This window comes from Aedes albopictus, chromosome 2, assembly GCF_035046485.1.
Source record: "Aedes albopictus strain Foshan chromosome 2, AalbF5, whole genome shotgun sequence".
Lineage (NCBI taxonomy): Eukaryota > Metazoa > Arthropoda > Insecta > Diptera > Culicidae > Aedes > Aedes albopictus.
Genome location: NC_085137.1, coordinates 329,974,632 through 329,998,264, shown reverse-complemented (window position 1 = coordinate 329,998,264; position 23,633 = coordinate 329,974,632). Strand labels below are relative to the sequence as shown.

At 39.4% G+C, this 23,633-nt stretch overlaps 1 protein-coding gene across 1 annotated transcript; it reads left to right on the top strand.

The window, feature by feature from the left end:
* The first annotated feature begins 4,075 nt into the window (after window positions 1-4,075).
* LOC109398053 (uncharacterized) lies at window positions 4,076-20,371 on the top strand. Its single transcript, XM_019670412.3, has 4 exons — window positions 4,076-4,959; window positions 16,242-17,634; window positions 17,718-17,857; window positions 17,926-20,371. Exons 1-4 carry the CDS (start codon window positions 4,422-4,424, stop codon window positions 18,099-18,101), a joined length of 2,247 nt encoding a protein of 748 aa, XP_019525957.3. The 5' UTR covers window positions 4,076-4,421; the 3' UTR covers window positions 18,102-20,371.
* The last annotated feature ends 3,262 nt before the right edge of the window (window positions 20,372-23,633 follow it).

The following is a 23,633-nucleotide window of genomic DNA, read 5'->3' as shown; positions in this document are numbered from 1 at the left end:
CGTTTATTCACCTTTCTCTTTCAAACGTGGGGGCGGGATGGGATTTGTTGTCATCAGGAAAGGTTTCCCGATGAAAACAAATCCTATCCCGCCTGTATGCTTGAGGGAGAGAGGTGGATAAACGTCAGCAAGCTCTATAGGTCACTGCATGAAATTCTATCCATCTCTTTCACTCTTACAGAAATTTTGTAAACAACAAGGCCAAGAAACTTCAAAATCCCATACAAATTCAAAACAGTGCAGTGCCCTATAGGACGATAGGACTTTTCAGTTGACAGGTCCATGTATGCCACTGTTTATACATGCCGAACAAAGGCGCAAACGCTGAAATGTAATTTTATAGGAGAACTGCCAAACTCGCTGCCAAAAGCCCCCAAAAATTATAATCAGCTGATTTTAAACGTCTTCTGATTAGTCCCATAAAAATTTCAAGATTTTGTAGTTCCGTGCGAGGTTCCGTGCGTGCTCTCTGGGCTTATTCACAAAATGTCAAAACCGGAGGGTCGGGGGAGAGTTGGTGGAGGGAGCATGGGCACGCACACAATCATGTTTTAATGTTCCCGTGAATCGCTGAGGGAGTTTGGACCATGTCGCCTGCGACAGGGTTGGAGCTGTCTGTTTTGTTATTAGCCGTCTTCGATTTTACCCAACTTCAGGGTTGCGTACGAAGCGATGTTGAAGCACCGACGAATCGACGTGACCAAGGACGTGACAGAACAAATAAATTCAAATTTGCTGCCCCGACGCCATGATGAAAAATAAACGAACACTACCGCCACCTCTATGGATTACTGCACGAATTTTCACTAGCTTGCTTACTCTCCCTCGCAAACGTCAAATTTTCTGTGAGAGTAAGCAGGCCAGCATAAGTTCGTGCAATGGACCATAACGGCAAGCACAACGGTTCGCGTTTGTTCGATACCTCGGCAAGCCTCGTTGGATAAATGAACGACTCGTGCTAAAAAAAATGAACTTTTTGCTAGGCATGTTGCAAAACTCTTTTGATTTCGAGGAGGGATTATCAACTCCTCGAAATCAAAAGAGTTTTGCAACATGCCAGGCATTGAAAAAGCTCGGCTCATGAGCAAAACTCAGCCAATTTCATGCTAACTTGATGCTCATCAGCAAGATAGGCCATGAGCGTTCAAGCTCATTGAACCAGGACGCTCATCAGTTAAATGAGCATCGAGCACCGCAGCTCACTGTACCTAAACAAGCTAAGCTTGGATTTATTATGGAAAAATGTCACATTTTCGACCGCATTTTTCGTGTATGAAACCTTTACCAATATAAATAACTGTTGTGTTTCGATGTTTCGATGTTTCAGTTAGGCCAGAACCGTCTCCAAAGGGCTCAAAATAGTATTTTGTGGTAAAACTCATCAAAAAATAAATTAATGTGACTACCTAGGAGGAAAGTGAGCTGACCTGTGACCTGACCACTAAATGTTTATCATCAGGGAGCATCCATAATGTTGTATTTTTGGAAGATCTTTGACACTTCCTCCCTCATCGTACCTAACCTTTTTTTCCAATCCTAATACATGATTAGTAGTAAAATCAGAGGAACCCCCTCCATCCCAAAATATTACGTCATTAATTGATGGTCCCAGTCGGTCCGTAGTCAGTGTCGAGCTGTAATACTATTACTCCTCGGATCGTAGAGTCCTAATCTACAAGTAGAATACGGTCTCGTCCGTGGACCATCGATTGCATCAATAAAGGACCACCTCAGGCCAGTTTCGTAGCAATACGCTAGCAAGCGGCACCGCCACCATTGAGGTGTGCTAATATCAATCCACTAGACCAGCCAAGAAGAACTTCAGAGTTTTCCATCCGTTTATTTTTTCGCGTAGCCCCTCCGGATTACCCAGCAACATGCTGGCCTTGTGACTGACTGTGTCAAACGTTCCATACTGCTGAGCTTTTTATCTGGGAGTTGTGGTTTATCCGCTGGTCCTATTGCACAGTTTCTCAGCATCAGTTAGTATCAACGTCTACAAATGCAGGTTATGACAGAATTGGCTGCACGAAAAAAGTGATGGTTTGCTATGATTTTCGACTACATAGAACATAATCGACCAAGTAGAAAGGCGTCGTCAAGCAAACTCTAGCTCATTGTTTATTGCAGAAGTGAGCCATCGTGATCGCTGAGTTTAAAGGAGTTGAGCATAACAGATCGCTCACAGCACCAGGACACTGCGATCACGTTAGGCTCATGCTCGTTGAGCTCGCTCGCAAGTGCAATGCCTGCAACATGCTTTAGAGCGGTGTTTTGCTTCTGCCTCGTCGCGAGGGAGTGAACGAATCCCAAATAGAGAGGCAATAATAAAAACTGAGCGAGGAAGAGGGGAACGAAAAAAGAGCCGATGATTATTTCGGGTTTTTGAGTGCGATTTTCGCCTCAAGAGTATTTCATTGTATGGGAGTGGAACTCCCGAGTGCTTTTTGAGTGTGAGTGGACGTGAGAAACACAACAAGCAATTATGAGTGTTGGGCGAGCTCCTCGTTGCGCGGCAAGCTCGCGCTCGGTGCTGTTGAGGATTTGCGTTGTGATTTCTGAGTTTTATTTTCACTCCTCAGAAAATCGCCGAAATCGCTTCCTCATTTTCTCGCGAGGGAGTTTCTGTCAAGCCTGCTTTTTGCAACTCGTCACATAAATACAGTGCCAATTCGTTCGTTGGAGGCTCGTTAGATGGGCTGTCTCGATGGTTGGATGTTCACTGGTTGGGGCGCAGCACTGTCAATGTCAAAATCGATGTCAAAATGAGTTTGACGTCTGACAGCTGCCGCATCGCAGCTCCTGTATACAGAACGTTTGTGCAAGTATGTGAGTGTTGCGTGACGTATTTCTCGTCACTTGCGTGTGTCTTGAGCATTTTGACCAGTTGTCAGTTGCCCCAACGAACAGGAGGAAACATAGAATACATTGGAAAAACACATCCGACTAACGTTTTCGTTTTTGAATCTGTTCATTAGTTGAAACACGTGAATCGATCGTGTCAATTTTTTTCAATGCAAGTTTGTTTGTCTGTTGCTGCACGGGGAATCGAAATCACTCAAAATCAAGTTAAAAAGTACGCAAAAAGCAGTACTTCTGGAAGACTACCGGAATGGATACTTTTCGGTTCTTGTTTTGAAATACATTTTACTCAACGTACCTCTAATCCGACACAACTGGCTTTTGGGTAAATTGAGACTTGACATTTTCTTTTATTTTGCTTCCCGCACAGAGAGTATCCAAAATCGAGAGTTGAAAATGTACTCGGTTTTGGATGAAAATTTATTTCGTAAATATGGCGCTCGTTGTGTTCAACTGGATGTGTGAATTATTGAGTAATTGGAGCAGGAATTGGAGGTAAGGTGTGCGTTTATGATTTTTTATTCAATTTGCTGTAATTGCTTATTACTTTCAGGACACCCGTACCTACGCCAAGCTAAAATTCAAGAATATTCACACCTACGGATTTTACTCTGGAATGGAAGCCAAATGACGGAGCAGTAAGGGTATTAAATTTTTATAACATATTAAAAATTGTTGTTGAATGTAACTCCAATCTCCTCCACTAAACAGCGTATTCCCAATGATGGCCTCAACGGAAGTAATCAAGTGCCCAATTCCAGCAGCAGCAACATCCGAGAGAGCGACGTTCGAAACCCAGGAAGCATTGTAATAATCAATAAGTGTTAGATATAACATGTTTGCCATCATATGTAAAGCGTTTCTGCAGGATCGAATAAAGTCATTTAATTTAAGTGTCAGTTGTCCTATTAAATCAAAGAAAATCTCAACTTTATCGAATAATCTAGCTCCACCATTTTACTCAATTTTGAGTAGTTTTTATCCAACGATCACTGAATGCGAAACAGTTAAATTCACTCAAAGCGGAGTTCTTGTGAAATAACTCAATTTTGGGTTTTTTGGAAATAACTCAAATTTGACTGGTTTTACTTAGCTGTCAAGTTGGATGAAAAAGACCTAATTTTGAGTTTTTTCATTTCCCCGTGTGAGGATTAGCGTGTGCTGCATGGGCTATAAATTGACAGCGATCTGTCAAAACAAGAAAAAAAGGTCAAATTTTGTTTTTCATCCATCTGCTCAGTTTTATTCATGAATCTTGATGCAATTTTTGCATTCTTAAAAAAATCGTGAATTTTTCTTAGTTTAGACCGTTTTATGCAATTATTTTAATCCACACCCAACTGGTGATACATTCCACGTGCTCCAAAATATGTGTTTTTCGAAAGATTTGAGTGCTAAATCCAAAAACGGAAAATTTTCTTCACAACCCAAGGAGGGATTAATCAGCAGCAAAAGGCAGATGACGTTGCCTTGCGAGTAGTCTAGAAGATTTTGGTGGCGCAGAATTTTATGTACTTCTGATAAGCAGCATTAAGCCGATAAGAAGTGGACCTACGAAGATGCCTTGCGAAAGTTGCAACGTCCAGTTTGGCATTATCACTAGGAAAAAATCGTGCTACGAATGCCGGCGTTTGTTTTGCAAAAATTGTTTGGAAAAGCGCCAGGAGAAAATTCTTTGCCACAATTGCTTGATTTTCACCAAGCGACCCCTGTCGAAGGTCGATCTGGGGCAGCTGAAGAATAAAGATTTGATTCTGTATCTACAATCAAAGCACATTTCGACAACTGGATGCGTGGAAAAAGATGACCTCATCAATTTGGTAATTGCGCACGTCAATTCCGCTGCGAACAGTCCGCGTAGCCCGGCGGCAGGAAGCACTGGCAGTGGTGGTGGTCATCATCCTAGGACGTTTAATTTTAGCTCAGCTTCGTCGACCGGCGGAAGCAGCGGCGGAAATGGCAGAGCCGGCAGCCAATCGGGATCATCGTCGAGGAACTTCTACGCAACCAGCGCAGAGAACTGTGCGAATACGTTCGATCAGATTAAAAACACTTGCCAGAATTTGTTCTCGTCCATCACGGATAAGCTGAGTTCCGGTAAGTACTGAAAAGAATCGGGGGCAAAAGAGTTCCCGCGTGGTATTTGTTGTTTGCGTATGAGACATGAGATTGGGTAAAAGATTTGATTATTTACTACCTAGTTCTAGGATTAATTCTCAGTCGGCGTCGGTGGTGTAGTGGTAAGCGTGGTTGCCTCACACCCAAGTCGGTCGGGGTTCTATTCCCGTCGACGCTGATGGGATTTTCTGAGACATAAAATCCGTGATCACGCCTTCCCTCGGATAGGAAGTACAGCCGTAGGTCCCGGCCCATGTGTTGATGGGTTTGATATGTAGGGTCCTCAGGTGTGGTGGCTGTCTCCCTGGGCCGTCGGAATTTAAGGCTTAGCTCCTAGACCCAGCCGACGTAAAACACAACTGGCGTCGAACGGTGCTAGTCATCATCAATTGACACTCCAAGTGATTTAGATGATGCCGTTGATACTACAACGGACTTCATCATGGAAGCTTTTGAAGAAGCCTGCCCTCTGCGGTCTGTGAAGACCACAAGAGGAACCACTTGGTGGAATTCCGATCTGGCGAAGCTCAGGAAACAATGTAGGAAGAGTTGGAACAGACGACGTTCGGCTGGATCGGAGGCTTTCAGGTCGGCTCGCAAGGCCTACCAGAAAGCTCTTCGGTCTGCTGAACGATCCGGCTGGAAAAACCTTTGTACAAATGTTTCCAGTCTGAGTGAAGCCAGTCGATTGAACAAAATCCTTTCAAAATCTAAGGATTTTCAAGTGAACGAACTTCGTTTGCCAAATGGCAAATGGTGATTTCACTTCCTCTGATGAGGAAGTTTTGGAATATTTATTTAATACACACTTCCCCGGATGTGTGGATATAACATCTTCGGATGAACCTGATGTCTTTTCTTGTAGTTATGATTCTTTAGCTTCGGTTCGGAGTATCATAACTTTAGAATCGATTGAATGGGCACTTAATAGCTTTGCTCCTTTCAAATCTCCTGGGGCAGATGGGATTTATCCTATTTTGCTTCAGAAGGGATTTGATCATTTCAAACATGTTTTGAAACAACTACAGGGGATAGACAAAATGATTGGGACAGGCAAAATTTCCACTTTTCAAAAAATGTCCAATAAGCTGTAACTTTTCTATAAGTGCATCAAATATTCTGAAATTTTCACTGTAAGTTGATCAACTAGTTGTGTATTAGTGGACAAAATTTGAAAAATATCGGGCTATTGTGCACGAAGTTATAAGCATTTTAGAAAAAGGTAGAATTATCTGATAGCCAACTTTGAGCTGTTATATCTCCGGATTCAATGAATCGAATGCAATGAAATTTTGTCCATTTATGACTCATATAATGAGCTCTGAAAAACGTTTGACACAACCCGGAGTTATTAACGAGAGAAAAAGTTATAGCGATTTCATTAATTTTATGATTTTTAAGTAAATTGGTCTATTTTTAGTATGCATCCCATTACTTTTTTGATGAATTGCCGCCTATGTTGTTACTTTCTTTCAAAACATATCTGTATTCAAGAGAATCAAAGGGAATTTAAATAAACTATAATTAGCATCTTGAATTTTTAAACGATGTTGAAATTTAGGAAAACTTGGTGTTTTATTAGAAAAATAATCTAATCGTTATAATTTTCTTCCGTGTTAAAAATTTTGAGTTATGTCAAAAGTTTTTCGAAGCTCATTAGGTAAGTCATAAATGGTCAAAATTTCATTGCATTCGATTCATTAAATCCGGAGATATAGCAACTCAAAGTTGGCTATCGGATAATTTTACCTTTTTTAGAATCTTTATAACTTCGTGCAAAATCGTTCGACCTTTTCCGAATTTTGTTCACTGATACACAAATAGTTGATCAACAAACAGTGAAAATTTGAGAATATTTGATGCACTTATCGAAAAGTTACAGCTTTTAGAAAAATTTTTGGGAAGGGAAAATTTTGCCTGTCCCGATCATTTTGTCTATCCCCTGTACTTGTTTGCAGTTTTGCTACAGGGTATATTCCCAAATCCTGGCGGGATATTACTGTGAAGATTATTCCGAAAGTGGGTCGCGCGTCGAATGAAGAAGCAAAGAGCTTCAGACCTATCAGTTTGACCTCTTTTCTTCTGAAATGCTTAGAACGCATTGTGGATCATCACATCCGTGATGTTCATTTGGCCAACGTGCCTCGTCATGTGAACCAACATGCATACCAATCTGGAAAGTCCACTGTGACTCTTTTACACAAAGTTGTTTACGATATCGAGAAGGCATTCGCTCAAAAGCAATCCTGCTTGGGTGTTTTCTTAGATATCGAGGGTGCCTTTGACAACGTGCCTTTCGATGCCATATTGGAAGCCGCACGGGGTCATGGTATATCTCCAATGATTTCCAATTGGATTTACCAAATGCTCAAAAACCGACATCTCTTCTCGACATTGCGTCAAGCGGCGATTAGGAAATTGAGTGTTTGTGGATGCCCCCAAGGGGGAGTCTTATCACCACTTTTGTGGAATCTCGTAGCAGATACGCTATTGAGGCAACTCAATAATAGCGGTTTTCCTACTTATGGTTTTGCCGACGACTACCTAACATTGTTAGTCGGTATGTGCATCAGCACCCTTTTCGACCTGATGCAAAACGCTCTTCAGGTAGTTGAGGGTTGGTGTCGCCAATATGGCCTTTCGGTAAATCCGAGTAAAACAACATCTATTGTTCTTTTCACGGAAAAGCGAAACCGTAATGGTGTTCGATCTTTACGTCTCTTTGATTCTGAAATCAATGTGACTGAACAGGTAAAGTATACGTTGGAGTCATTCTTGATTCCAAGCTTTCCTGGATACCTCATGTTGAGTTCAGAATCAAGAAAGCGTTCAACATTGGCGTATGGTTGTCTTGTGTGGTGGCAAAAGGGCGAAGTGAGAACGGTCCAATCAAAAGTAGGCCATCTCCAAAGGATGTGCTTAATGGCGATGTCTGGAGCGTTCTCTTCAACTCCTACGGCAGCGCTCGAAGTGCTCTTTGACGTTGCCCCACTACACATTCATCTCAAACAAGAAGCACTTTCTTGCACTTACCGTCTATGGGTACTCGGTTTACTAGAGGAAACTCCTGTGAACCGCAGTTCAACACACACCTCGTTGTTTCCACTTTTGGTGAATTGGGACAAAGTTGTCCTTGCTCCAAGTGATCTTACAATTGCTTGTAATTTTCCATATAGGACATTTTCCACGAAATTCCCTTCCCGGGAAGAGTAGACATCTGGATATCTGGAAAGAAGTATTTCAGACGGCATCGTATGTTACACTGATGGCTCCCTTCTCGAAGGTCGAGCAGGTGCTGGTGTTTATTCTCGTCAGCTAAGGCTGCATCAATCTTATTCACTTGGTAGACACTGCACCGTTTTTCAGGCCGAAATCTTTGCTCTTATGTGTGGAGTGCAATCAGCACTTCAGCAGCACGTAATGGGCAAAGTAATATACTTCTGTTCAGATAGCCAGGCTGCTATTAAAGCACTTGCTTCGGCCAACTCCAGGTCCAAGATAGTTATCGCTTGTCGAACTCAAATCGAGGAGCTGAATTCAGCAAACGCTGTTCACCTTGTATGGGTACCTGGCCATTCTTCCATCGCTGGAAATGAATTGGCTGATGAGTTAGCTCGCACTGGAGCATCACATGACTTCATTGGCCCTGAGCCAGCTATTCCGGTATCCAAGTGTTGGGTAAAGCTTCAGATTGACACCTGGGCTGCCACTCAGCACAAACAATACTGGAATAGTTTGGAGTCATGTCGTCAAACCAAATTGTATAGTGCTGAGCCATCTCTACGGGTGGCGAAGTATCTAACTAATCTGTCTAAGCAGAATTGCAGCATGCTGGTCAAAGCATTGACTGGCCACTGCCGACTCAGCTATCACATGGCGAATATTCAGCAAGCTGATTCATTTGCCTGTGATAGCTGTGAATCCGATTATGGAACTTCGTATCATTTGATATGTAACTGTCCAGTTTTCGCGCAACTGCGTTTCCGAGTATTCGGTAAACACTTATTAAGTGAAACTGACTTCAGAAACTTGAATCTTCAGGACATTTTGTTGTTCTTAACCCGCTGTGGTAAAGAGCTATAGGCTCTCTTTACGCTTTATGCGTTATTACAGTGTCCTTTTCAGGACGCTATGTGAACCCATTGTGGTACGCTTTTGCGAGTATGACGATCCTATTCCCTTACCTGTCCTTTCCCATGTCCTATCCTTTTTCCTTTCCTTCTCCGTCAGGTAAATGATGAATAGGCTCGTGTTAATGGCGATGGCACAAATTTCCCGAATGAAGGAGAACGTGCCTCTAGAGCCGACCTACTGATACCTGATACCTGATATCTGAACCGGTAGTGTTCCGGAAGCGGTTCCGGGTGTCCCGCCGGAAGTGGCCAAATATAAAAATGAACTAAAGCCATGCATGCGACCTATCAATGCGCGACTTTTTTTATAACCCAATGAAAGGTTGGCATAAAAAAGACTCAGACCATATCTGAACCGGTAGAGTTTCGGAACCGGTTCCGGATGACCCGCTGAAAGTGGTCAAATAAAAAAGTGATCCACACCCATGCACGCGACACATCAAACCGCGGCAATTTCGATAACCTGATGAACAGTTAGCAAGAAAACAGTCTCAGACCATATCTGAACCGGTTGTGTTTCGGAACCGGTTCCGGATGTCCCGCCGGAAGTGGCCAAATATGAAAGTGAACCAAATCCATCCATGCATGCGACCTATCAAAGCGCGACTTTTTTTATAACCCAATGAAAGGTTGGCATAAAATAGACTCAGACCATATCTGAATCGGTAGAGTTTCGGAACCGGTTCCGGATGACCCGCTGAAAGTGGTCAAATAAAAAAGTGATCCAAACCCATGCATGCGACACATCAAACTGCGACAATTTCGATAACCTGATGAACAGTTAGCAAGAAAACAGTCTCAGACCATATCTGAACCGGTTGTGTTCCGGAACCGGTTTCGGGTGTCTTGCCGGAAGTGGCCAAATATTAAAGTGAACCAAATCCACGCATGTGACATATCAAAACGCGGCTTTTCTGATAATGAATAGTTGGCATAAAATAGACTCAGACCATATCTGAGCCAGTAGTGTTGCGGAATCGGTTCCGGGAGTTCCGCCGGAAGTGTCCGTACAGTATCGGACAATAAAAATGCACCAAAACCGTGTTCCCATACAAACTAGTCAACTTTCGATTGCCATACCTCAGTTATTTCTCAACCGTTTGTTTTAATTTTTCTACGACGAACTACAAAACATGTCAATTCTTAAAAACTATTGAAAAACTTCGGGGATAACAATTGATACAATAGTTACAGATAGGTTGAATATGGTTTCGTCATAACATTATGGTGTCTTCGGCAAATATGTTTCTTGTGTTATGAGGAATAAATTTGCTGAAGAAACCAACATGATTCGATTTCAGCATTTTTGCTATTAATTTTTTGGTATTGGTACATTTTTATTGTCAAAATTCAACCTATCTGTAGTTTTTGTATCAATAGTTATTCCCGAACTTTTTCAATCGTTTTTAAGAATTGACATGTTTTGTAGTTCGTCACAGAAAAATGAAAATAATCGATTGAGAAATATCTGAGATAAAGTAATCGAAAATTGACTAGTTTGTTTGAAAAAACAGCTTCGGTGCATTTTTATTGTCCGATACTGTATATAAAATTTGACATAACTTTTACATGCGGCACATCAAATCACGGATTTTCCGACAACTTGATAACCTTTTATCAAGGAAGTATGCTAAGACCACATTATGGACTGTCAGTAGTTCCGAAACTAGTTCCGGGTTTCCTTCCGAAAGCGGCTGAATATAAAATTGTATCACACCCATTAATGCGTCACAGCAAAGCGCGGCTTTTTTGATAACCTAATAAACGTTTGCAAGCAAATAGGCTCAGACAATTTAAGAGACTATCAGTAGTGTTCCGCAACCGGTTCCGAGCCAAAAGTGAAAGCAAACCCATGCATGCGATTGAGCTATCACGGCTATTTAGGTAACATGATGAACAGTTGCAAAAAAAATAGACGCAAGCCATATCAGTGTGTTACGGAACCGATTCCGATTGTCGCGCCAGAAATGGTCAAATGTAAAAGAGAACCAATACATGTAACACATCACTTATTCAGTAACATGATAAACGATAGCCAACAAATAATCTCAGACCATATTTGGGAGAACCGGTAGTGTTCCAGAACTGGTGACGAGACGAGTAGCCCACCGGAAGTGGTAAAATATAGAAGGGAACTAAACCATAGCGGCGTTTTTTATAATCTGATGAACGGCCAACAAGAAAATAGTCTCAGGCCACATCTAAGGACTGTATCGGAAATTAACTATAAACATTCAGGATGCTCTATCTTGAAGCATGTTTGGTCTTATCATTTCGGTTCTTCTATCAAATCTTCACAATACAGTCAAGTTTAGAACAGCCTAAAAAAAATTGAAAAATGTTTAGCATTATTGAAAATATTGTAGAATGAATACATCTCACAAATTAAAGTTTTGGACAAATTGTTGTTTTTTAAAGATTTTTCAGCGTTTCAATGACCTGTAGCGAATAAAACTTGTACGGCGAAAAATCCAAAAAATATAAATTATTGTTAGCAGTTATGTACACATAACATATCACCGAACACCAACTTAAAAAAAATATTTATGATCGAAAAACCCCTAACATTTAAAAAATGACCTATCCTAAAAAAACACCAATTTTTTGTCGAACTTTGACAGTCTGTTTTAAATATCTTCAAAGGTTATAGGGTAGTGGAGGTATTTTGGACCGGGCAGGTATTTTGGCCCACCTATGGAGTTTTATGATATTTATCACATAATATCTACAAAATCTTGGGAATTTTTGATTGGAACACGAAAAGTATTCAACTATGTGATGACTTTTATTTTGGATGTCTGTTAAATATGCTGTTCAGTATCAAAAATAGAGAAAATGTTTTCACTTCCAACGAAACGCACGGAAAAGCACCAAAAACAAAGAAAGTGACAAATTTGTAGTCGGCTTCGAAGAGGTATTAACTTTTACAAATAAATATTTTTTTCATGTGAATGTAGTTAGGGCCTTGTAAGAACTCAAAATAAACTGTTCTTAACCTCGGTGGAACGATAATATTCACTAAAATGGTGGTTTGAGGTATGGCCAAAATATGTTCAACATAATCAGATGTGGACATATTTTGGACCACCTGACAGATCCATCTCTCCAGTTCCTTTTAAAGGGAGAAAACATTCATTCCAATGTCATGTACTCTGAAAACAGATAAACAGAATAAGTTGGCACCTCCCATGATCTGGGTTGTTATACGTTTATTATACAATGAGGGTGTTTTGGGTTCGATATGTTCTAACAACTTTTCGTTAAGTTAAAAATTTCGATTCAATTTGTGTCCTAACAACTTTTCGACAAGTTGAAATTTTCAGGTGTTCAGTCAGCCAGTCTATAAAACTTGTCCTTCTCTGCAATTAGTTGATGACTGAGACAATGTGTTATCTAATGCATGTTTAACAAATTAAGTATCATTCAAATTACATAATTTTCGATGGCCTTTCCACTCATTACAATATGTGTGGAATGCCTTTATATTTTGCAAAATCACTAGATTTTCACACTTCCTATGAAGCGTTACGTAATTTATACATGGTGACTAACGTCATGCAATAATTAATAAATACACGTTTTGCGTAACATTTTTTAGCGAAACATCATACTATAATGCGTAAAAACTGACAATTGCACCAAAATTTTATCTTTTTTTTACCGTTACGTAATTTTTAAACGTTCCCTGCTTCAAAAAATGAATAGAAAAGATGTAAACTTCACGTAGTTTTAACTATGTTTAAATTTTTGCTGAGGTGGCTTTCATTTCATCAATCAATTGAAGTTTAATTTGGTGGGCCAAAATATGTGCACTTGAAGGTCCAAAATAAAGCCAGGTGGTCCAAAATAGAAGCCCGAGATCCTTCAGGAGTTTTGATATTTCTTGTATTTACTACAACAATTTGGAGTTCTGTTAGGCCTTTTTCGACAGAAAACATGTTGCTCTACATAAAGCCTACTGAAATTATCCATATTTTGAAGTGGGAGCCTTCTTTTTTCGCTGAATTGTCCATCCACTTCCTAAAGAGGTCCAAAATACCTCCCTTACCCTACAATTCCGTTCTCTACTAAAGCTACCTCGTCGTGAAGTTTAAAAACATTTCCAATTAAAAAAAAATTGAATCATCAATTTGATGTATTTTTTATTTGCGTAATCGTGCTTTGAATGAGCATCAAAAAATAGGGTCCCTGAAAAATGACCTTTTTTCATTTTTAAGAATTGCGCTAAAATGGAATCGAATTTTTTCTTGAAAAAAATTTTTTACCTATATTATGAGCAATCTGGGAAAGAATATATTTGCGCTAATATATTTTAAAAAATCAAAAAAATTTCCATTTTTTCCGCAATTTCAAATTTTTAAGAGGTGTCCAAAATTTCAAGATCATGCGTTTAAACTTTGAGATTGATGACCATGTAAAATAATTATTTTTACAAAAGCAAAAGTGCCATTCCTTTTTCTGAGGATTTATATAGTACCTCCAAAAATAAAATTATTTATAACTTGAATAAATTATTTTTTAGGATGTTTTGAACATATATAGTTAATTTCCGATACAGTCCTTAGAACTTGTAATAATATTTTGGAATCGGTTGCGGGTGTTCCTTCGAAAATGATTTAATAGAAGTCTCCAGTTAGCTAAGTGGTTAAGGCTTTGCCTCCCTGGGCATAGTGTATCATTGTACTTGCCTCACAATATACAAATTCATGCAATGGCAGGCAAAAAAGCCCTTCAATTAATAACTGTTGAAAAGTGCTCAAAGAACACTAAGTTGAAGCGAGACAGGCCGAGTCCCCGTGGGACGATACATAAAATCGTGGCTTTATAAAAAATTGCTGAACTGTTAGCAAGAAAATAGCCTCAGATCACATAAATTTTCAGCTTTTTAGGTAACTCGATGAACAGTTAACAAGAACATAGTCTCAGACCACATTTGAGACAACCGGAATCGGTTCCAGGTGTCCCACCGGAAGTGGTCAAACGTAAAATTTAACAAAACCCATGCAAGCTGCACATCAAATAGCGGAATTATAAAAATGAACAAAATAAATGTCAAAACGATAAATCAAATCGTGGCTTTTTTGATAGCCTGTAAACGTTGGGTAAGATTATAAGTGAAGAAATGGTCAAAGTCTTTATAAATATATGCAAGAGAATAAAATCGTGACCAAAGCGATCTCTTCAAATCACACCATTTCAGATTCCAGCGGTGTAAATGCATAGTAGGATGGATCAACGTTTTATGGAAAAAATATAATCTAATCGCATCAACACCTTATTAGTTTTTTTTTATATTTTCAATCTACTTTTGCTTCTAAAATTACTGCTCACAATTTGGGTGCGGCTGGTTGAGCCCTCGCTCTTCTCATTGCGATTGAAATTTGAATGGAAATTTTACATTTTCTTCATTTTTCTAGTGAGAAGGTCACATGTTACATGAATCGTGTTACATTTGGTAATAAAATATAGCCTAAAGTGTACTGTGAATAAACATTGGCGAAGATCACAAAGTGATCTGCGATTGTGAATAGAGTTAACCTTCTTCATGCATTAGCTGACGCTCACCCCGCTGCCGTAGTGCATGGAATGGACTCATAATGACCCCAATCAGAGATGCCAGATTATTTTTATCAAAAATCTGTATCAATACATATTTTTCTGTATCGCCGTATTTGAGGGTATAGCAGACACCGAGAGTCCTAGATTTCAATAGGAACTAACAAAAATGTACTACTTTTTGACGGTTTAAAATTTTTGCAGGTAGGGTATTGTACCATTTGAGCAGGTGTACCTATTTTGGGCACTTGCCGCTATAACTAAGTCCATTTCAAACCGATTGATTTGAAATTTTGTCCAGAGTTAGATACTATACGTTCCTTACTCTGGACAAAATTTCAAATCAATCGGTTTGAAATGGAGTTAGTTATAGCGGCAAGTGCCCAAAATAGGTACACCTGCCCAATAGGTACAAGACCCTATTTATTTTTCTAAAACATGTGTGAAAATGTACAAATTTTCAAAAATTCTTTAAAGTTTTAGCAGCAATTTATTAAGTTTTCAATAAATTTATTGCAAAAAGCTTCAAATTTTATGCTTTCTGGAGAAAACTGTATAACATTTCAAAATTCTGTATTTTTCTGTACTCTATATCTTATCTGTAAGGTCAAAAATCTGTATAAAATACAGAAAAATCTATATATCTGGCATCTCTGACCCCAATATACGACCAGGATTAAGGTGGTCAAGCAGTCAACTGAGAGGTCTGATATTTTTGAGCTCTGCTTTGCTGTTGAACATTACATCGGAATATGTAGGGTTTGTGTTCCATCAGTAATCTCACGCTCCCAATTTCATCCTATTCGAAAACAAGCGATTACGGCACCGATTGATTCCGTTCTTTTTGTTTTCATGCGTGCTCACTTCTAACAAAAAATACAAAAATAAGAAACAAAGCAAACAGCGCTTCATTCCTTTGTTTTTCGTAGGATGAAAATGGGAGCCACATGCTTAATAAGGGAACCAAAACCCTACTATCAATAAATTTCCAAAATCGATCATGGATTTGTTAAAATTGTTGTTTTTCTATATAAAGTGTTTTCAGGGTTCAGGAACATTTTGGCTAACGTCGACAGAAAGTTCATGGGTACATATTCGACGAGAAAGGCACTATCACCACTAGGTGGATAAATCTGTTTTTTTTGTATAGGGTATTGTACTATTTGGGCAGGTGTACCTATTTTGGGCACTTGCCGCTATAACTAAGTCAATTTCAAACCGATTGATTTGAATTTTTGTACAGAGTTAGATACTGTACGTGCCTAACTCTGGACAAAATTTCAAATCAATCGGTTTGAAATTGACTTAGTTATAGCGGCAAGTGCCCAAAATAGGTACACCTGCCCAAATGGTACAAGACCCTACAACACGTTTTCCTCATTCGTTTGATGTTTTTGTAAATATGACCTCTAATACGGATAAATCACAAAGAGTAACATTACAGATGAAAGTAAAACAAAACACTGTAAGAAATGAAATTATGATATGTAGATAACACCGATGTACAAAGCACTAAATAAATGTAAATGTAAAAATAATGCTTAATAACTACATCATTTTTTTCTTTTTCAGACATACCTAGAACGCCTAACTTTGATCCACGATTTTCCAATTCATCTACGGAGGAGAACATAAGACCTCGTACTCAGCCTGACGGAAGTGTTCATCAACAGCCCCGTTTCGGTACAAATGATGTATACTGGGTGCGCGATCAACGAGGAACGGCCCAAAGTGAAACCGAAACATGCCATCAACCATCGTCGCTGCCGATCCGTGATACCGCGGGAGTTGTGCCAAACGAAAGAACGCTTTCATCGCCGACCGCAGCAGATTCCAGCGGCGACGGGAGCAGCGGGATTACAAGTGGTGCTGATTCCAGTGCTAATACTTCGTCCGTTTCTTCACCGGTGCATGAAAAGTCCATAAGCGAAAAGCCAAAACTTTCGCTTAGTGAGAGGATAGACAATATGCTGGCGTCGGAGGAAAATCAAAATGATTGCGAATGTTCCGATGAGGAATGTGAGGAGATGGATCCTCCTCGTAGGAAAGAATCCAAAAAAGTTGCTTCGGAAGAGAACCTAATTTTGGAGGCTGGAACGAGTCAAACGGCAACTATGGCGCAATTACCCATTCCGGAATCAAAAACTGATACCTCATCATCTTCGTTCGATGAGCTAAATCCAGAATGTGATCCAAACGAATCGCTTCCAGAAGTAGAGATGGTTGCCTTAACCGATACGGAATCCTGGCAAGTAATCAACAACGTTGATAGCTCGGAAACGCAAGAAAGTGCTACAACCTTACCAACTACCACAACTGCTACAATGACTGATACGACTGACAGTTCTAGTGATTTAAATTCCTCCGACAAGTTGGCACAACCCCCTTCGTACTGTGACTCCTCGTCTCATCAGGTAGCAAGAAGGCGGTCCGATAGCTTCCTTATGATGATCAATAACGGATCCAACACGGAACTCGTTCGCCTGGTGCCAGATCCACAGGAAACAGCTGCCCAATCTAGTCAAGCCATCTCCAACGATTCCACCAACAAATGCTTCAAATGTGGAAAGCGACGCAGTGGTATTCGGAAGCAACTGAAGAAAATCCGAAAACTGCTCGATACGACATCGGTGCCGGAAGCAGACAAACGGCGTCAGTTGGAAGCGTTCCTCGCCTATCTGGAAAGACGGAGCAAAGGTTCGATCGAGCTGTCCGAGGGAGACTCGATGAGCGAAGATGCTAGCGTTAGCCTGGCGACTGAGGCAGAACATCCTTTGTGCGAAGGAATTGCCGCGGCGGTGGGCTTTTCGTTGCCTCCGGTGGACGAAAACCGAGATCCATCTTCGCACTATCCGAGGGCCGCCGAAGCAGATTCCACCACAGCAGGGAAAACCAATGTGTATTCAACGGGCAATCAGCAGTTGGCTAGCATGAGCCAGATTCAACTCAGCGATATCAAAGAAAGGTATGTCAAATTCAATGATCTACATTTTTTTTTTCTTAAGAATAATAATTTTATCGCTTTTTTACCCTTATTTCATACAACAGCGCTGACCTGGATGTACTTTCGGTGAAGCAGCTGAAGAAGATCCTGGTTCTGAACCGAGTTGACTTCAAAGGCTGCTGTGAAAAGGCTGAGCTGCGCGAACGCGTCCTGAGGCTATGGTTCGACTACAAATCCATTGCATGTAAGTTTTACACCCCGATGGTCTTGTATGAAAGCCAACTCTAATCTACGTTACGATTTATTTTCCAGCACCCGAAAGACTTGCGTCGGATGATCTGTGCCGAATCTGCATGGACGCTCCGATCAATTGTGTAATACTGGAATGTGGCCACATGGCAACCTGCATCAACTGCGGCAAGGTGCTCAGCGAGTGTCCCATTTGTCGGCAGTACATCGTTCGGGTTGTCCGATCGTTCAAAGTGTAACTGAAAGTGCTATACCTACCTAAGTGTGAAAGTGTTTAGTGATAGATAAACACGTTTGCTCATAATCCACATCGAACGAGCCCTGGAATCGAACACCCAATTTAGGCAAAGTTTTGGAACATTGTGATTTAGTTTTAGTCTGTTTGAATCGAAAACGATACAATAAGCTAACAAGGCGGTTTTAGGGATATTGATGAGGGGTGCCCAAAGGCTTGATGGAAGTCTAACTATAGCTTTAGAGATTAAACCTGCATGGGTAGATAGGTCACTGTCCCTGGGTAGAGCTAGGGAAACTAAAGAATTGTACATAAATAATTATGTGATGATGATATGTAAATTGTCAATCCCCTAAAGTTTACTGATAACTACCTATGACATTTGTTACAGAGATTTATTTTATTTTATTACTTGTTTCCTGGCGACGCACAGTAATAGAACTCTAAAAGTTGTAAGTAACCCGTGTGGATTACCTACTCAAAAGAGCAATGTTAATTCGAAGCACAGGCAAATAGCTAGTAGGAGAAAGTTGTGAAAATTGTACCTAGTTCAGACTTGAGAAATTCCAATAATTTACAAATGAAACCAAAACGACCTCGCCAGGACAAAGGCGTACTGATTGCCGTCTGTATATTATAGCTTATTTACTTGGAAGTTCATTTTTGTTTTCCTACCTAACTCCTTGTTCGATTAGATACACTTATCTATGTAACAGCGTAACTAAGGAAGTAACATGCTAGTTTTGGGCGTTTTGAGGAAGTACATCTTTCTGTCAGTCAACTGGCTTTATCATATTATCCAAGAGATTGGTTAGGTAGAATGTAACTAATGGTGTAGGAATTCAAATTAAATTCCGATGCAACGAATCTTAGTAGGTAAACCAAAATATTGTGGTAGGACAGCAAAAAATAAAAAATAAAGCTTGTTGACTGGTACTGGGAATTTCGTTAGGCAAAACAAGTAACAATCGTTGGTTCACTAGATTACATCCAATTTGCTATTTTTGCTCCTCATTGCATGAATTTTCCACGGTGTTTGCGAGATTGCCCTGTAAGTATGAGAACAATCTACATCAACTCTGTGTTCACCAAGGATGTTCTCAATCATCTGCCTATAATTCATTTCTGAAGATCATTATCAACATACGGTATTCGACAAAAATGGTAGCGTATTATTTTGCCCTGAATCAATTATCATTGAGGGGTTAATGTTTCACTCTAATATTTAGGACATTAGCATGCTTGTATCACCTAGTCATACTAAACGATAGTATTCTTCGATCGTTGGGATGCCTATGGGAGATTATCAATGGTTAGAATTCGGGAATAAACTCAATTTCATTGAATATATCATTCGTTGGTTGCATATCTCATGTTCTTTGTTATATGTTTGTTTGTCTTTGCAATCAAAACATATGACAATATCAATGAACGTATCTCAATTGATGTTGATCCCATGTAACACAATGTCGCGGCTATATCTCGTTAGGGGCAATACCTTCGGGTGTGATGTCTTATTCGAACAAAAGTTGTTGCGCCTACTCACTGATATTTATGTCATGTCAAATGCCTGTAAAAATATTGAATCGTCATTAAACCAAATGTCAATATGTTAAATGGAGAAACAGTCAATGACAAATGAGCTCATTCTGCGAGTGGAGTGACGCGACACAAGTCGGAGTCGTGTACCGGGGTGACGAATCTCGACTCGAATGAAGTGATTCTTCATTCGAGTCGAGATTTCTCACCTCGATGTGCGCATCGTACTGTGTCACGTCATTCCACTCGTAGAATAAGCACGAAAATAACACTAACACTTGATTAACTCGAATGTTGTGTGGAGCAAATATTAGCTGATGTAAACCTAAATGTTAAATGAAATGATAATTACCCAATCGACGATGTGCAATATGAAAGACAATTACTGCCCATTCTCAAAATGCGTGGGAATGTTATCGGGATCGTTACGATTTGTTTTTAATCATCTGTTATTTAACACAATTTTCATGAACATCATATCACTTTGTTAGGCTGCAGCCGCATAGTGGACAACTTACGAAATGTCAGAGAAGGTTGATAATGATTTGAAATATTCACATGAAACGAATTGGTATAACATATTCCTGATAACATTCACATAACCTGTGAACGTACTAGCATGTTTCTGGATAACAAGACATAATTAACGAGAATATTTCCGCGTTTTCCATTACTGTATCTTATCGTAATGTAATGTTCTACTCATTGAATAAAAATGTGAAAAGAAATTGAAAATTGATTCTTAATCAATATACATGTCCGATGAAAATCTCAAAAATAAAGACAAAAAACTGCAAACTGGCAGCTCATGAACTGTGCCGCATCATCTCCATTGTAGTTTTTGGACTCAATCTATCTGTCACCATATGGCAATCCGCGCACCAACGGAGCTTCTACCAAACAGCCATTTTTTTTTCAAAAAAAAAAAAAAAAACTATTCGACATACAATATGCATGAATCGTGGACGTTGAGAGAAGTTGATTCGAGAAGAGCCTTCGCATGAACTACTAATTTTATAAAATATATTAAGAGATGGATGTAGGGAAGCAAATAAAACACGGCAGGCTTCGGTGGGCTGAGCACACGTAGCTCGTATGCCGGAGAGACGACAAACTAAAACCATATTAAGCAGAGGGCTAGGAAGGGGCCGTCGGTTTCGTTGGCCTTCTGCAGTTGCGGAGGACCTAAGAACTCTAAACGTTCAAGGCGACTGGGAGTGATTGGCTCAGGACCGAGAGCAGTGCGGCGTAGACTCATCGCTACGAGCTGTAACCCATCAAGAATCAAGTAAGTACAATATGCATCTCAAAATTATAATAATTATAAGAATTTGAAAGCCTTATTGCAATGAGAAATATTTAATAAAGAAGCTTTGGGCAGCTAATCTCCTCATGTTCATCTAAGGTCTGTATCGGAAATTAACTATAAACATTCACAACTGCCTAAAAAATAATCTATTCGAAATAAACATAACTTTATTTTTGGAGATACTATACAAATCTTTTAAATAGAGAATGGCAGTTCTGATTTTCAAAAAATAATCATTTAACTTGGACTTTTATCTCAAAGATTGCACACATGTTTTTAAAATTTTGGACACCTCCTAAAAATTTGAAATTGCGAAAATTGTGGGGAAACATTTAATTTTTTCTCTTATTTTTGCACAAATTAATTATTTTTCAGAATGTTTTTGATATAGGAAAATTATTTTCATCATAAAAAATTTCCTCCGCAGTTTAGCGCAATTCTTAAAAATAAAAAAGGCCATTTTTTGAGGAACTCTTTTCTCATGCGTCTACAAAGAACGATTACGTAAATAAAAAAAAAGATAAAGTTGAAAGTTCACATTTTTTTCTATTGGGCATGTATTTTAATTTATTGAAGATTTAGTTTTACCAGAGAACAGAGTTTTGTAACCTCTGATAGTATTTTAAACAGAGCGTCAAAGTTCGACCAAAAAGTAGGTGTTTTTTGGGATAGACCATTTTCTACATGTTGGAGGTTTTTCTCTCCAAAATAAGAATTTTTAAAGTCGGTGTTGAGTGATATGTTATGTGTACATAAGTGCTAGTAATATTCATTATTTTCCAGATTTTTCCCCGTACAATTTTTTGCGCTACAAAATATTGAAACGCTAAAAAAATAAAAAAAAATGAATTTTGTACAGATTGTTATTTTGTGTGGTTCACTCATTGAATCATATTTTCAATAATACTAAACATTTTCCAAATTTCTTTAAGCAGTTCTTAACTGTATTATGAAGGTTTCATAGAAGAACCGAAAAAAAAGACCAACCGTGCTTCGAGATAGAGCATTCTGAACGATTATAGTTAATTTCCGCTACAGTCCTTAGAACGCTTAGAATAGGTGGTGTCTAAAATAAATTACAGGTTTCTACTGTTCATATAATTTGGTCACCTAATGATCTAGGTTCTTATGTGTGCCATGCCATTGCATACTTGATGGAGTTATCTGGTATTCTTTGGGTCTGACGACATTTCCTTAATGTTAACAAAAATTATAATTGTAACAAAAATTATGTACTAGACATTTTATTCTTTACAACAAACTATTTGTCAATTTACACTACTCCGATGATTTAGCAGTATCCATGGTTAAACATTGAAAAAATAAATTACCTTGTCAAAATTATATTTTTCTGAGAGTATCCAAACATATATATTCGGTGTTCAAAATGCATTTCTACATGCGATTGAAATTTGATTTGATTGCTTTCGTTAGGGATTTTGTCATCAGAAACGCAAAGTACAATTACGTTATAAGCGTATTAGTAATTTTTGAAAACAATCAATTGGATTCTAAAGAAATGGCGAGCGCGGTGGGCTAGTAGCTACCGCTTCTGATTAATATGCAGAAGGTCCTGGGTTCAATCCCTGACATGACCCTTTTCTCCTACTTTGTATCTTTCTATCTACTTTCTCTCTCTATACTCTCTTATATACATAGGTATGCATCTCATGTATAAAACGTATGTTCGTAGCCATCACTTGAACCAGAACGGATAAAAAGCCATTTCACCCTACCTTCCAACTTTCACAGCACAGGGCAAATCTATCATATAACGTCTACAACATTTGCAACCGAGCGAACTGTGCCTCTTCACACAGTCTATCACTTAACGCCTGGCATCCACGCACCAATGCGTGAACCCCTATGCCACAAATAAACATTTCCCAACAACACTCCGACATCCGCATGAACTTGTGCAGATGCAATGAGTTTAGAATGAGCTAAGCTCAAAGTACACAGTGTTAAACTTTAAAAAAAAAACTCACTACGCTGCATCCAGAGGTTGCACTGATTGAACAATGCCAACCTAAAGAAATGGACAACGGACAACATACGACACACTCAGTGAAGTGGTGTAGATTTTTCTGGAGCAGAAATCGAACCCTCACTACGTGGTACTAATAATAGGCCTAAACAACCAACGTCGCTAGCCGCATGGCTACGAAGCCCACCACCAGTAGCTACACTACTGAGATGCATATTAACATTTTCAGAGTTTTAAAGAACTAAATAATAACCTTACTGAAATGTTATTCGAATGAGCATCATCAACATCAGAGATTCCCATACAACATAGGGCAATTATGCGTAGAATAGCAGTATTGCAGACTACATCCCAAATTGGACTATCACACTTTTTATGGTACGCCTAAAAAGTGTGATAAAAGTGCACATTTGCCTCCGATCGTCTCGACGTCTTCGGGGCACTTATTCCTCCATTTACAAGGAATAAGTGCACCGAAGACCTCAATTCGATCCGACGTATCCCTGCATTGTAATCACACTTTGAAGGTGTGTGCACACTATTGTGTCAGTCCAATTTGGGGTGCAGTCAGCGATACAGTCCTCGCTTTCATCATACCATCCCTATCATCCATACTGAACAAAAAGCTTATCATTCACTTCAACACTTCCAATGGACAGCGAAATGCAAGGCCTTCTTCATAACTGTTCAGTTATCTCCCA

What these genes read in the sequence shown, in the direction of transcription:
- LOC109398053 (XM_019670412.3), top strand. Translation starts at nt 4,422, where the DNA reads ATGCCTTGCGAAAGTTGCAACGTCCAGTTTGGCATTATCACTAGGAAA. An exon ending in CACGGATAAGCTGAGTTCCG is followed by an intron (nt 4,960 to 16,241) that starts GTAAGTACTGAA and finishes TTTCTTTTTCAG; the next exon opens with ACATACCTAGAACGCCTAAC. An exon ending in CTCAGCGATATCAAAGAAAG is followed by an intron (nt 17,635 to 17,717) that starts GTATGTCAAATT and finishes TTCATACAACAG; the next exon opens with CGCTGACCTGGATGTACTTT.